This window comes from Mandrillus leucophaeus, unplaced genomic scaffold (assembly GCF_000951045.1).
Source record: "Mandrillus leucophaeus isolate KB7577 unplaced genomic scaffold, Mleu.le_1.0 Scaffold474, whole genome shotgun sequence".
Lineage (NCBI taxonomy): Eukaryota > Metazoa > Chordata > Mammalia > Primates > Cercopithecidae > Mandrillus > Mandrillus leucophaeus.
Window position 1 is genome coordinate 616121 of NW_012105076.1, and position 13093 is coordinate 629213.

Sequence of the window (13093 nt, forward strand, 5' to 3'; positions counted from 1 at the left end):
AAAAAAAAAAAAAAAGGTTTTAAAGGCCATGAGTGAATTCATTAGCTATCACCGTAAATGCAATACTATCTTGATTATCATCATTTATGCCTTGACTTATTTTAGATAAAACTGATATTCAGAAATATTTTTCAGAATTATTTGGATGGGAACACCAAGAGAAAAAATTCATAACCCTTTAAATTTTCACAAAAGGAGGTTTAATATATTAAATTCAAAATCCAATTCATAGAAACAGCTTGTATAAAAACTTATCATTTGGCATACACTATTAACACTTTCTATAAACAGGGCTCTTATCAACATTAAATTTGGAAAATGTGGTAAGAAGTAAAACATTACATAAATTACATTTTGTTATTTCTGCAATGATGAATTAAACATATGCAGAAACAAACAGAATTATGCATCAAGCACCAAGATGATTAAGTGGCACCATCAGCCAGGATGTCACTGATGCTGTAATATGCTGCCATGGGTTTGAAAACAGAATGAGTCTTCTGCCACACAAAAGTTGTCGTTTAGCACCACGAGATCCAAAAAGCATTAGGAGATTATGTGAGGGGCCAAAGTATCATGTACTTCCTATTGAGTTCATTCTTGCATTGTGCCTTTTCTTGCTATTTCTCAATACTTTACCAGGGATTGGGGTACACTGACCTCTTCCCACTTTTCTTAGCACCATACTCTTACTCTACAAGACAACTGGCCTGGTCTGTTCAAAACGGTATGTCAGAGGATGCTGAGAAGTGGGGCGGTGGAAGGGAAACGTAACAACCAAATACAATTAGTGACCTCTGACAGTCAAGCAAGTCAACTTGGGACAATCAGGGAAATTTGAATATAGACTGGACATTAGACAATATTAACACCCCTGCCTATTTTTAGCTGTTGGAAGTATTTGAAAACAAAAGCGAGACAAATTTAGTCAATAGAATCGTTACCTTTTAAGGTATGCACAATTATATGGTGTTACTTTTATTTTGGCAAACACTAGTAACTACCAACACATACTACGATGTAGGGTTCACAAAGTTCTAGCTTGATCCATACTATGTACTGTCTGGTGAAGTTTTATCTTCTTTGAGTTCATCATTTCTCAACGTGTCTTTCAGCAACTGACCAGGAATCTCGGCAACTTCTTGCTCTGCCACAAATAAAACTTATTTATATGCAGACAGTGTAATAGTTTCTGTCACACTGTCTGGTCATATCTCTTTATCAAGTATCTGTATGTCTTTATCAAACTGTTCCTTATGGTTAATTCTATCCAAAGCCCTAGTCATAAATTCACTGGAATTTTCAGGATTTTTCTCACTCTGTCACATCTGGCATCACAGATTGCTTCTTAAAATTCTTACCTCTGTTGGTAATACACTCTCAACACTCTCCTTTACCTAGCTTGGTTAAGTCCTATTCATTATTTTTATTTTATTTTATTTTTTCAAGACAGGGTCTCACTATGTTGCCCAAGCTGATCTTGAACTCCTGGTCTCAAGGGATTCTCCTGCCTCAGCCTCCCAAAGTGCTAGATTACAGGTGTGAGTCACTGCACCTGGCCCTATGAGTTCTTGAAAACAAGTTGAGATGTGATTTCCCCAGAAGCCCTCCCTCGCCAGGAACTGACTGCCACCACCATTCTGTATTACGCCCTGGGCTGACCTCTACCACATTCAAAACACTGTACCGTAACTATGTGCTTGTCTGTCTGCCTACTAGACATGAGCTTTTTTTGAGGGCCAAGGCTCTGTATTTTATTTCTGTCCATTTGGTGTTTAGAAGTACTTGAGACACAGAAAATGTTCTTTGAATTGATCAGTGAATTTTACAACGATAAAGACGAGGAAACAGGCTCAAAGGAGTTAAGTAACTTGCTCAAGATTACACAGCTAGTAAGTTGTGAGCTAATAACTCCGACCACAGGTCTTCTAATTCTAAATTCCCCCAAATACCACTTTGTGTAGCATCAACCATTTGTAAAGACTCTTCATTTACAATAGAAAAATTAACCTTTTCTAGGGTATTCACTGAGCTGGAAATATAGCAATGGACTAGGAAGGAATAATTTTCATTCTGTGTTTAAGTGGAAGTAACAGCGGTTCTCAAGAAACAGAACTCTGAGCGATCTGTCCAGCCTCAGAGCCAGTGTTTTAAAGAAGTCCTGGAGCCTTAGGTCATATATGGGTAATCTAGAACAAGCATCTTCAATACACATGGTGTGTGAGAACCTTTTTGTTAAATGAATAAATGGAGAACAAAAATAAAACGAAAAATGTTGGTCAAAGGGGACAAAGTTTCAGTTAGGACCAGTAAGTTCTGGAGCTCTATCATATAGCATGGTGACTCTTAATCACACTGTGGAGTAAACTTGAAAATTACTGTGACAAGGCCAGGCACGGTGGCTCACGCTTGTAATCCCAGCACTTCAGCAGGCCGAGGTGGGTGGATCATGAGGTCAGGAGTTCGAGACCAACCTGGCCAACATGGTGAAACTCCGTCTCTACTAAAAATACAAATATTAGCTGGGTGTGGTAGTGTGTGCCTGTAATTCCAGCTACTCAGGAGGCGGAGGCAGGAGAATCACTTGAACCCAGAAGGTGGAAGTTGCAGTGAGCCCAGATCGCGCCATTGCACTCCAGCCTGGATGACAGAGCAAGACTCTGTCTCAAAAAACAGCAACAACAACAAAAAAAAAAACAAAGAAAATTGCTGTGACAGTAATTGCTGTGATAGTAGATGTTAAATGGTCTCACCACAAATAGATAAGTGAGATGCTACTTATGTTAATTAGCTTGAGTTAATCATTTTACAATATAAACATAAAAACAACTCTAACTCCTGGTTTCACTGATACGTCACAGGTGTTTTCAGTACCTTCAGTGATTCAAAACAAAAAATAAACTTATAACGTTCTCTTTCCAAAGGATGTAACTATTTGGTTTTAACTAAAACACAAATAATATTAAATAAGATAAAAGAAATGAACAAATGAAAGAGCTCCCAAATCAACTTATTATGTATCAGCCTAGAAATTTAGTATAGCTCAAAAACAGAAAGAAAGCTATTCTCCTTCCTATTTAGGTGATACTGGTGACTATTTTCGAACTAAATTCCAATGGCTAAAAAACTATGTGCATAAATTTATTTTCTTCTTATACACCACTAGTTGTTATGAAAAAAATGAGCCCCTTATTAAAATTACTTTAGGAGACATGATTATTGCTGAAATGAGAATACCCAAGGAAGTTTAAACTCCCCTAGACAGATATTTATGCAAAGTAAAAGCAAGCTAAATTGAACTACACTAAGATATATTAGCTTTCTTAGGAAAAAATATATATATATAAAACCCTGGTCCAGCATTTTTTTCTTAAAATCAATTATATTTGCTAAATGAAAATAGAATATTTGTAAAATTAAAGGTCAACTTACTGACTGACTGACTGAGATAGAGTCTTGCTCTGTTGCCCAGGCTGGAGTGCAGTGGCACTATCATGGCTCACTGCAGCCTCCAGCTCCTGGGCTCAAGTGATCCTCCCATCTCAGCCTCTCGAGTAGCTGAGACTACAGGTGTTCCACCACGCCTGGCTAATTTTTGGATTTTTAGTAGAGATGGGGTTTTGCCATGTTGCCTAGGCTGGTCTCGAACTCCTGGGCTCAAGTGACCCGCCCGTCTCCGCCTCTCCAAGTGCTGGGGTTGCAGGCGTGAGCCATTGCGCTTAGTCAAAGGTCAAATTTTAACCACCACTAAGAGTATCAGTGAAAATCTCCTTATTTCAAAAATTATTTTAAAAATTAGAATGTCCAACCTGCTCAATAAAGATCAACTTACGTAAGTAATGCAAAATGTATTACTAATACAATGAGATACAGAAATGTTATACTAATGTATTACATTTCCCAAGGTGTAAATCAGTCAAATAAACAGCAAGTATCATAGTTACTTGGATGAAATCTTCCTTGGGGAGGAGACAGAACACATTTCCTAATAAAGGTTTGGCAAATGATTTTCTTGTACCATTTCTAAGAAATATTAGCATATATACCCTTTCCTTCTTGTACAAAGGAAAAGTGATTCAATGAACTTGCCAAAGCATAGTTTAGTTAAAAAAAAAAAAGAGAGAGAGAAAGAAAATTCAAGTATTTGCTTTGGCTTACATCTTCAGGTAACTCCACACACCGTCCACAATAATTCAGGTATTAATCCCACTGTAAGTTAGTGGACCTCATTGTTCCAGAAAGAAGCAAAGGAAATTAGATTGTGACTAAAGTTTTTTAAAATTGGAAACTATTGAAAATTAAGTGGAACTTTCTGCAAAAAGCTTTACTATCTATTGCATTCACTCCAGTATCACAAGTAAAAATGAAATGGTTAGGTCTCCTTATGATGCTTTAATAATGAAATTGGCAAGGGGATCTGGCATATTTAGAGAACAAGTTTCTAAGTGTGTCTGACCCATCAAATCTGAGTTTCTAATAAATTTGCTAATGTAGTGGTTGGCTACAGAAATGTAATAAATCAGTATAAAGTCAGAACATTTCTTTAAAAGCAGAAAGATTATAAACAGTATAATTATAAAATACTATTAAAAAGTGCTATACTTTCATTTGAATTTCATTGTTAGTTGCTTTAATGGGGAAAAAGGTTGATGGAAGAGAAAAGGTTAAAAACTGTAATTGGGCCACAGAAAATCTGTTTCTAAATTAATATAAGCATCAGGTAAATTTCATTAAGTCAGATATGATTAAATGCATTTTACCTGTACACAGATAATGTAACCATGTAAGTTTCCTTCCACTGAAATGTTGGCTATAAAATAATTCAAACTGTAAAAAAAAAAAACAAAACATTATTTTTAGCTACTATAACTTGCCTAGTTAATTAACACTATACTACAAAAGCAATAAAAACCATTCATATTAGAAAAGACATTATAGCCAATCTGATTTACCTCCTTCTTTTGCAGAGGAGAAAGCATGTTCCTGTGGTCCCTAATCAAGGCTATACACATGTTATTCCAGCTCTTTTAATTGACAACCTGTTCTAGAGCTCTCTCCACTAAACCACAGCACTACAAATTTGACTTTCTGAAATGACACAGTGATTATCATTTCTGAATAATATTAACATGGACTTTATAAATTCCACTTACTAACCAAACACAGCAACATATATGTTTCACCATGAAAACAGCAACCCCATCTTCATTTCTAATCTCCCACTTGCCAACAATATAGCTTCCACATTCAATCAGACACAAATACGAAGTTTTAGAGTATGTCTCTGGATATTCTTTTGCTGATATTATTGTGAACAATTAAATTTAAATTCTATTAATGTAGCCTTGAAATTTTAAACATTCCTCCCTGGACTGAATGTGTAATTACAGGACAAAAATACGGAGTTCCTTTTTCTTTAATAAAGAGCTAGTATACAACAAAAAGAGGAAAAATGATGCTGAATGTGAAAAAGATAAAAACTCAATTTTTTTACAAAACTAAAAAATAAACTGCATTATGCCAGTTCAGAATTCTGAATAAACTTTTAGCATGATGTACCATATATAACATACTTAAAGCTTTTATTTGTATATCAAACTTTACCTTTTGTACTTTAAAAAGGAAGTTCACATAAAGCAGTCAGCAATGACTGACCTATCAGCTATAGTATGACCACTCCTTAACAGCAAAAGTTAATAGCTCCAGCCAAGAAAATGAGTCAGTTCTTTCAGTAGTTACTCTTAAGTTTGCCTAGTCCTGGGAAGCTGAAATTTGTTGAGCCTATTTTCCCTCTAATGGTGCAGAATCCTCCTCTACCAGCAGATCCACCAATCCCTTTGCAGGATGAACAGGAAATGACTAGCACCTGGAATACTTCAGCTTGCCTGCTTAGTTCTAATCCAGACAAACAGCAAATTGAAATACATCATAAGGGGATTTCAGAAGTATGATCTGACTAATAATCCCGAGGGATATCAATAAAATTCAATCACTACTATATAATTCACAATTGATCTATAACACATTTACAATGAATCTCTGGACAAAAGCAAAATAAAAGTTTAAAAAAATCTGTCATTTTTTCTCAAAACACTTTTGGAAATGATAAATTCCAGCTTTAAAATGCTCATAATTTAAAGTGCAAAACTGGCTTTAAAATGTATATTCCATGCTCTAAAACCTTTTATTACCTCTTCAATACTACTATTTGGTAAAATTTTATTGATGATAATATCAATATGCCAAAAGAAGATAATGACTCATACCTACATTTAAAATCTGACTACAAAGACTCTCATATCTATAGCTAGTCAAGAACAGAATCCAATAAATTCGTCAATTCATCTGGCACTACAAAGACCAAAGTTATAAAACCTTCCTTGGTTATGTCATTAAAATAATTGTGTTAGCAAAGTTTATTAGTAAGAAATTAATGCCCTTTAAGGGCATTAATTAGATCTCAAAGAGCCTTAAAAATTCAATGAGTTTATTTACCTTTAATAGATAGCTACATTATTATACGCTACGTTAGATACTACTTCTTTTTATTTTATTTTATTTTTTTTGAGACGGAGTCTCGCTCTATTGCCCAGGCTAGAGTGCAACAGCGCAATCTCGGCTCACTGCAGCCTCCACCTCCTGGGTTCAACCGATTCTCCTGCCTCAGTCTCCTGAGTAGCTGGGACTACAGGTGCATGCCACCACACCTGGCTAATTTTTTGTATTTTTAGTAGAGATGGGGTTTCACTGTGCTAGCCAGGACGGTCTCAATCTCCTGACCTCGTGATCCGCCCACCTTGGCCTCCCAAAGCGCTGGGATTACAGGCGTGAGCCACCGCGCCCGGCTACTTTAAATACTTCTTAATATTATTCAGGGTTTTGGCCTAGGTAAAAAAGAAATGTAACAACTAAGATTTATTGGCCTAAAGTATAAAAGAAATTACTTTTAATTACATCTTTAATTCCACAGTTTTGAGACACTTTGGTGTAAAATAAAGGTAATTCTTGATAAATAGTCATATTTAAGATTAAGATGTAAAAAAATGCAAATCATCACTAAAGCAGGATGAATTAATTTACATGTGAAAACTGTACATTATTAAGTATACAAATGGATTTGAATCTTATGTGTCTGAAAACTTGGACTTTACTAGAAAAAAAATAAAGGACAAACTCCCTCTACTGGTAATTGGAGACAATTCAAATGGAGAGAACAGTATTTTTGGAACCAGAATTTTATAGACAGAAAGAAACTCACTTCCTATTTGTAAATGGGGAAACTAAAACCTGATGAAGGCTATACATCAATAAAGTTTAAGCAGTTAAAAACTATAAATGGAAAATAATTATTTCAAGGAAAGAGGAAAGAAAAAAACTAAAGGAAAACTTCATTTCTGTCAGCTCCTATTCTCTCCCTTAATTTCAATCAGGGACACAGGATTTTTAAAAAGAAATGTAAAAGACTGCCAAGGCCAGGCATGGTGGCTCATGCCTGAAATCCCAGCACTTTGGGATGTATCCTTTCTGCAAAATTTGTAATAACCTTGGATTATAGTCTGCCTCATCCAATGAATGTCTTCACAAATAAATGGTCTTCTTCATGGTTTCTAAAACAGTCTGTGCTACAGTCTCTTTTCAAAGAAGATGTAAGAAGTCCTAATTTAGCCTCCTATTCTGAAAGTCTATCATGCTTGCCTTCCTGAAACCTACCTGACTGGTTACAGCACTCTCCTCTATTATTACCACAAAACTATAACCACTGTCGATCACTGTTACTACTTACTCTACTAGCAGTTACTTCACATATACTCACCTACGTTACAGGACAGAAATAAAAAATATTACAAGGGTTGAATGAGGTATTTGGTCAAAATTCAAAAGGAAAACTGGTAAGTGATATTTTAAGTGTTGAATTCTAAGCTTTCTTCTGATATCAACATTTTTATAATTTAAAACTGCTTAATAGCAGATGACAGATTTATTCAGAATAAGAGACATGGTTTGACAAAGAACTGTATGACATTCTTAGCATTTTAGTTTTAATATTAGTAACTACAACAACTTACATTCTTCCCAAAGGACAGACTGACTATAATTTGTGAATCTATTTTTATCACATGAACCCTTAAGACTTTGAAAAAATATTAAAGGTGATACAATATGAAGACAATTATTAAAATTCCTTTAGTCTTCTGGTATATTTCCTGCAAACTTACCATCTGTACACTTTTTTCTAATTCCTGGGGAATTGCAAACGTAGATGAAGGAGCCTGAGTAAGTGGCCACGCACCAGCCTAGAAGGAAAAAATAAAAAGCTAAATGGATCAACATCTAAATTGAAAGTAAATATTTATTAAATAATCTAAGCATCTAAAACATTTTTTTCTTCCTCAAAATGCTGATAAAATTTGAGTATTTCTATTATGGCACATTTCATTCCAAATCAATAGGACTTTTATTTATTTATTTATTTTTCCTGAGATAGAGTCTCACTCCATCACCCAGGCTGCAATGCAGTGGCACCATCTCCACTCACTGCAGCCTCCGCCTCTGGGGGTTCAAGTGATTCTCCTGTCTCTGCCTCCTCAGTAACTGAGATTACAGGCACGCATCACCACACCTGGCTAATTTTTGTATTTTTAGTAGAGATGGGTTTTCACTGTGTTGGCCAGGCTGGTCTGGAACTCCTGAGCTCAAGAGATCTGCCCGCTCTGGCCTCTCAAAGTGCTGGGATTACAGGCGTGAGCTACCACGCCCAGCCCAAATCAATAGGACTTTGGAAGCCACGATCTACTGACAGAACTAAACGTAATCAGGCATCCATTTATGAATCCTTTGTATCAAAGTCCTGAAATGATTAGTAAATGCTCATAGTAAAACACATATTCATACCTGTAGAACATATATTTGAAAACTAATTCCCAGATCTATTACTGTGTCTTGGTTTTTGATAAAATTGTTGAACTTATTGTTGAGATCAGCGCTGACACTCATATCTGTATACATCCGATGTAGCTTGCTGGTAAACTCATAACCACAGGCTTGCTATAAAAAAAGTTTTAGAAAATACATGACTTCAAAAGAAAAATAGTAAGTCATATTGGTTAATAAGAATGTGTCAGTATTGCTAGGTCTTTGGTCAAGAGTTCTTGCATGTACACTTATACCCAAGGACTAGTAATATATTCTTCATAAGTCACAGCAACTAATCAAAACTTTTCCAACTTTCTTTCTTTTTAAAGGCATATTTTAAGTAAGTGAATAAAATCCACCTATCTAGGAACAATAAATCTCCCCGTAAACAAAAACTTTTTTATACATTCATCTCTTATTTCAGCACTGCAAAACGCCCCATTACTATACATAAGATACCTTATAAGGATTTTATGTTGTGTTTTGTTTTAAAGACACTGTTGCCCATGCTGCAACACAGTGGCTATTCATTGGAGCCATCGCGGTGCACTACAACTTCGAACTCCGGGGCTTAAGCCATCCTCCTATCTCACTCTCCCAGTAGCTGGGACTATTGGCACATACCACAGCTGCTGGCTCTTATAAGGTTTACAGATAGTATCAAATGAAAGATTACATAAATGATTACTGGGAATACTCTAGCCAGTAGTCAATTGAAAAAGGTCTACTTAGGCATATTTTTAATAGCATCTACTGAGTGATGAAGAAAATTATTTCTTTAAAATTATTCAAAATTATGTTGTTACCAGGTCAGAAAATCTGAATCTCTAATCTTGAAATATAAAAGCTCATTAACACTACTATTTTTCTGGTAATTAATCTATTTAGAGGCAGGGTCTTGCTCTGTCACTCAGGATGGAGTGTAGTGGTGTGATCATGGCTCACAGCAGCCTCGATGTCCCAGGCTCCAGCAATCCTCCCACCTCAGCCTCCTGAGTAACTGGGACTAGCCACCAAGCCCAGGTAACTTTTGTATTTTTGGTAGAGGCAGGGTTTTGCCATGTTTCCTAGGCTGGTCTCAAACTACTGAGCTCAAACAATCTACCCGCCTTGGCCACCCAAAGTGCTACTATTACAGGCGTGAGCCACCACACCTGGCCAACTCTACTTTTAGAAATTAAAAACTAAGTTTTTTTTTTTTTCTTTTTTGTAGGTTTCAAAAAGAGCACATAGCAACTGGGTGCAGTGGTACACACCTGTTGTCCCAGCTGCTCAGGAGGCTGAGGCGGGAGGATCGTTTGAGCCCAGGAGTTAGAGTCCAGCCTGGGCAACATAGTGAGATCCTATCTCTTAAAAAAAAGAAAAAGGAAAAAAGGAGTGCATATTATATTCAAAATGTCTACTATGCAGGAAAATTTATTGAATAACGCAGGAGAAGTAAGAACCTGCTACCACTTATCGGTGTGCAAGCAAGCTGAAATGATGTAAAAATAAATTGAAATGGAATTGCACTCCAAAATTTGTACTTAAAGGAATATTTTAGGTGTATTCATTTAAAGTAGTAATACTCTTTTATCGTTAATACTGATTATCCAGTGAATCTTCATATATAAGCATATATATTTTGTCCTTTTAATATAGTATTTGTATATCCCACTGTGTGAATATAAAAATATACATTTAACCGGATGAATTGTTTCCTGTTACTGCATACAATGCTGCAATGAACATCTTTATATGCTTGTGAGTGAATTTCTAGGACAGTACCAGATTAATGACTTATATTACCTTTAATTTGTTGATCATGGCTTCTTCAGAGTCCATAGACATGGATAACCCATGAATTAAACGTTTTGCCAGCATTCTTGCGTAGAACTGCATTTAAAAATATTTTAAAAGATCACTTCCTTTCTAATGATTTAGCATTCAGAAATAAAGTTGACCAAAACACAAATGAAACTTTTTTGTTCGCAGCATACCTTTTGAAAGACATCCTTGTCATCAATGTATTTGAACACCGTGATGAAGCTCGTGAGCCTGTCTTCCACTTCATTCTCTGTCATCCCTTTCGCCGACTTCTTCAGTAAGTTGTCACAGTACTTAGCAAGCTCATGTAGAAATTGATAATAAATCTTACAAAGGGTGCTTCTGTATATATCATGCCTCAAAGGAGGCAAAGTGGTGATACAAGATAAGATCAGTGGACAGAGTTTTTACTGTTTTTTTAAGAGACTGGGTCTTGCTCTGTCACCCAGACTGGATTGCAGTGGACAACATCATAGCTCACTGCAGCCTCAAACTCCTAGGCTCAAAGGATCCTCCTGCCTCAGCCTCCCAAGTAGTTGGGACTACAGGCATGCACAACCACACCAGGCTTCTAAAGCTTTATGTAATAATCATAAGTGTAACCTAAATAAAATACACATCATAAGGTATATTTTTTAAAAGAACAAGTCAAATATCGAATTATCACTTATTGACCAATAAAGCAACTGATATGGGTAATATAAATTTTTAAAAGAACACCTGGGTGAGTTTCGAGCGGTTTTATAATTTTTGACATTGAATAAGTACTTTAAAAAAAGTTACAAAAACCTTGTAAGCAAGTTTCCTTCAAAGGTTACCCAAACTTTATCATCAGACTTCCTTTAGATTTCAGATATAACAATCTACATGAAAAGTATTAAAATTATTTCAAAATAGACATACATTAAAACCCAAACTTTGTAAAAATGATTATTTTTTAAGAAAAGACACACGGTATGTTGCATTCCTTACATAAATGCCAAACTATGTACAATGTAGATAATTTTCCTTTTGTTTTTCTGAAAAATGCTACAAAAACCAAATTAATTTGATATTCTCAGTTTTCATGTTCTAATACTGACTTTTCATAAGATTACTTTTCAGCAAACACCAAACTTACCAGTTCAGGTGCTTTGCAAACAGACTTAGGTTCTCTGTAATTTACAACCGACGTAAGGGCCTACATAAAAAACAGGCCATAATTAACCACCAGCCATAGGGAAAAAGTACAGCTAGTTCAATACAAGCCATAATCCATACATCCAAAATTACCCCGCCACATACAACACAGCATTGCCAGTAGTTTGTTAATATTTTCGCACCTAACACAGTGGACTCCTCTGACTTTATTCTCTAATTACAAAATATCTATACATCCTGTTGCTATTGCAAGATACTCTGTAACTCATTACCAAAATTTGAACAGATAAAATAACACTACTTAAAAAAAAAACTTACAATCTTGTAAGTAACTTTCCTTTAAAGTATACAAAAGTTCACGTAAAACATATCCTCTTTTCAAATATTATTCAATATAGCCTAAGTATTATGGCCAAAGAAAAAAATCAGTACTAAAAATTGTAAAATTATGCATGTCTATCCAGAAGATATCAGATTAAAAATTCCCCTTATATAGCATAATCATGGGAAATTCTACAAGCATTCAATTTACTATTCAGTTAATAATTTAAAAGTTATATTATTTCCATTTTGAATTTCATATTTAATCTCCATGTCTAGGTCAGAAATCTCATACTAGGAGTCTAATCCTGAAACTGCCTAAAGAATGACAGAGCTTTATGTACATATATAGTATATACGTATTTAAAACCTACCTTATCCAACGCACTCATGAAGTGCTGATCACCATTCAAAACAGTGTTGATAAGCTGAACAAATTTACCATGCACTTCCAAAACTGACTCCACAAATAGTGTTGGCATCTAAAAACATGAAACATAAGTACAAAACCACATTTTAAAAGGTTCAAGGATAAACTACTAGGTTTATTAGACTTGAGTAAATTTTTCCTCAAGGAAATTATGTTTTACACATGCACACTTCTCAGAAAGTGGTTTTAAAAATTTAAAACTTTGGTGTTGAAAATAGCTTGTCGGCCGGGCGCGGTGGCTCAACCCTGTAATTCCAGCACTTTGGGAGGCCGAGACGGGTGGATCACGAGGTCAGGAGATCGAGACCATCCTGGCTAACCTGGTGAAACCCCGTCTCTACTAAAAAAATACAAAAAAACTAGCCGGGCGAAGTGGCGGGCACCTGTAGTCCCAGTTACTCGGGAGGCTGAGGCAGGAGAATGGCGTGACCCCAGGAGGCGGAGCTTGCAGTGAGCTGAGATCCGGCCACTGCACTCCAATCT

At 35.7% G+C, this 13093-nt stretch overlaps 1 protein-coding gene across 6 annotated transcripts in view; it reads right to left on the reverse strand.

Moving 5' to 3' along the window:
• The window catches only part of CUL2 (cullin 2), a 93546-nt gene that overhangs the window by 10689 nt on the left and 69764 nt on the right, over positions 1 to 13093 (reverse strand). For all 6 annotated transcript variants that reach the window (XM_011995129.1, XM_011995131.1, XM_011995128.1 and 3 more), the window contains 7 exons: positions 12555 to 12662; positions 11840 to 11899; positions 10893 to 11021; positions 10702 to 10788; positions 8893 to 9045; positions 8217 to 8294; positions 4761 to 4827 (listed from right to left, as the gene is read on the reverse strand). In XM_011995129.1, coding sequence (XP_011850519.1) covers positions 4761 to 4827; positions 8217 to 8294; positions 8893 to 9045; positions 10702 to 10788; positions 10893 to 11021; positions 11840 to 11899; positions 12555 to 12662 — 682 coding nt within the window. The remainder of the gene's footprint in view (positions 1 to 4760; positions 4828 to 8216; positions 8295 to 8892; positions 9046 to 10701; positions 10789 to 10892; positions 11022 to 11839; positions 11900 to 12554; positions 12663 to 13093) is intronic.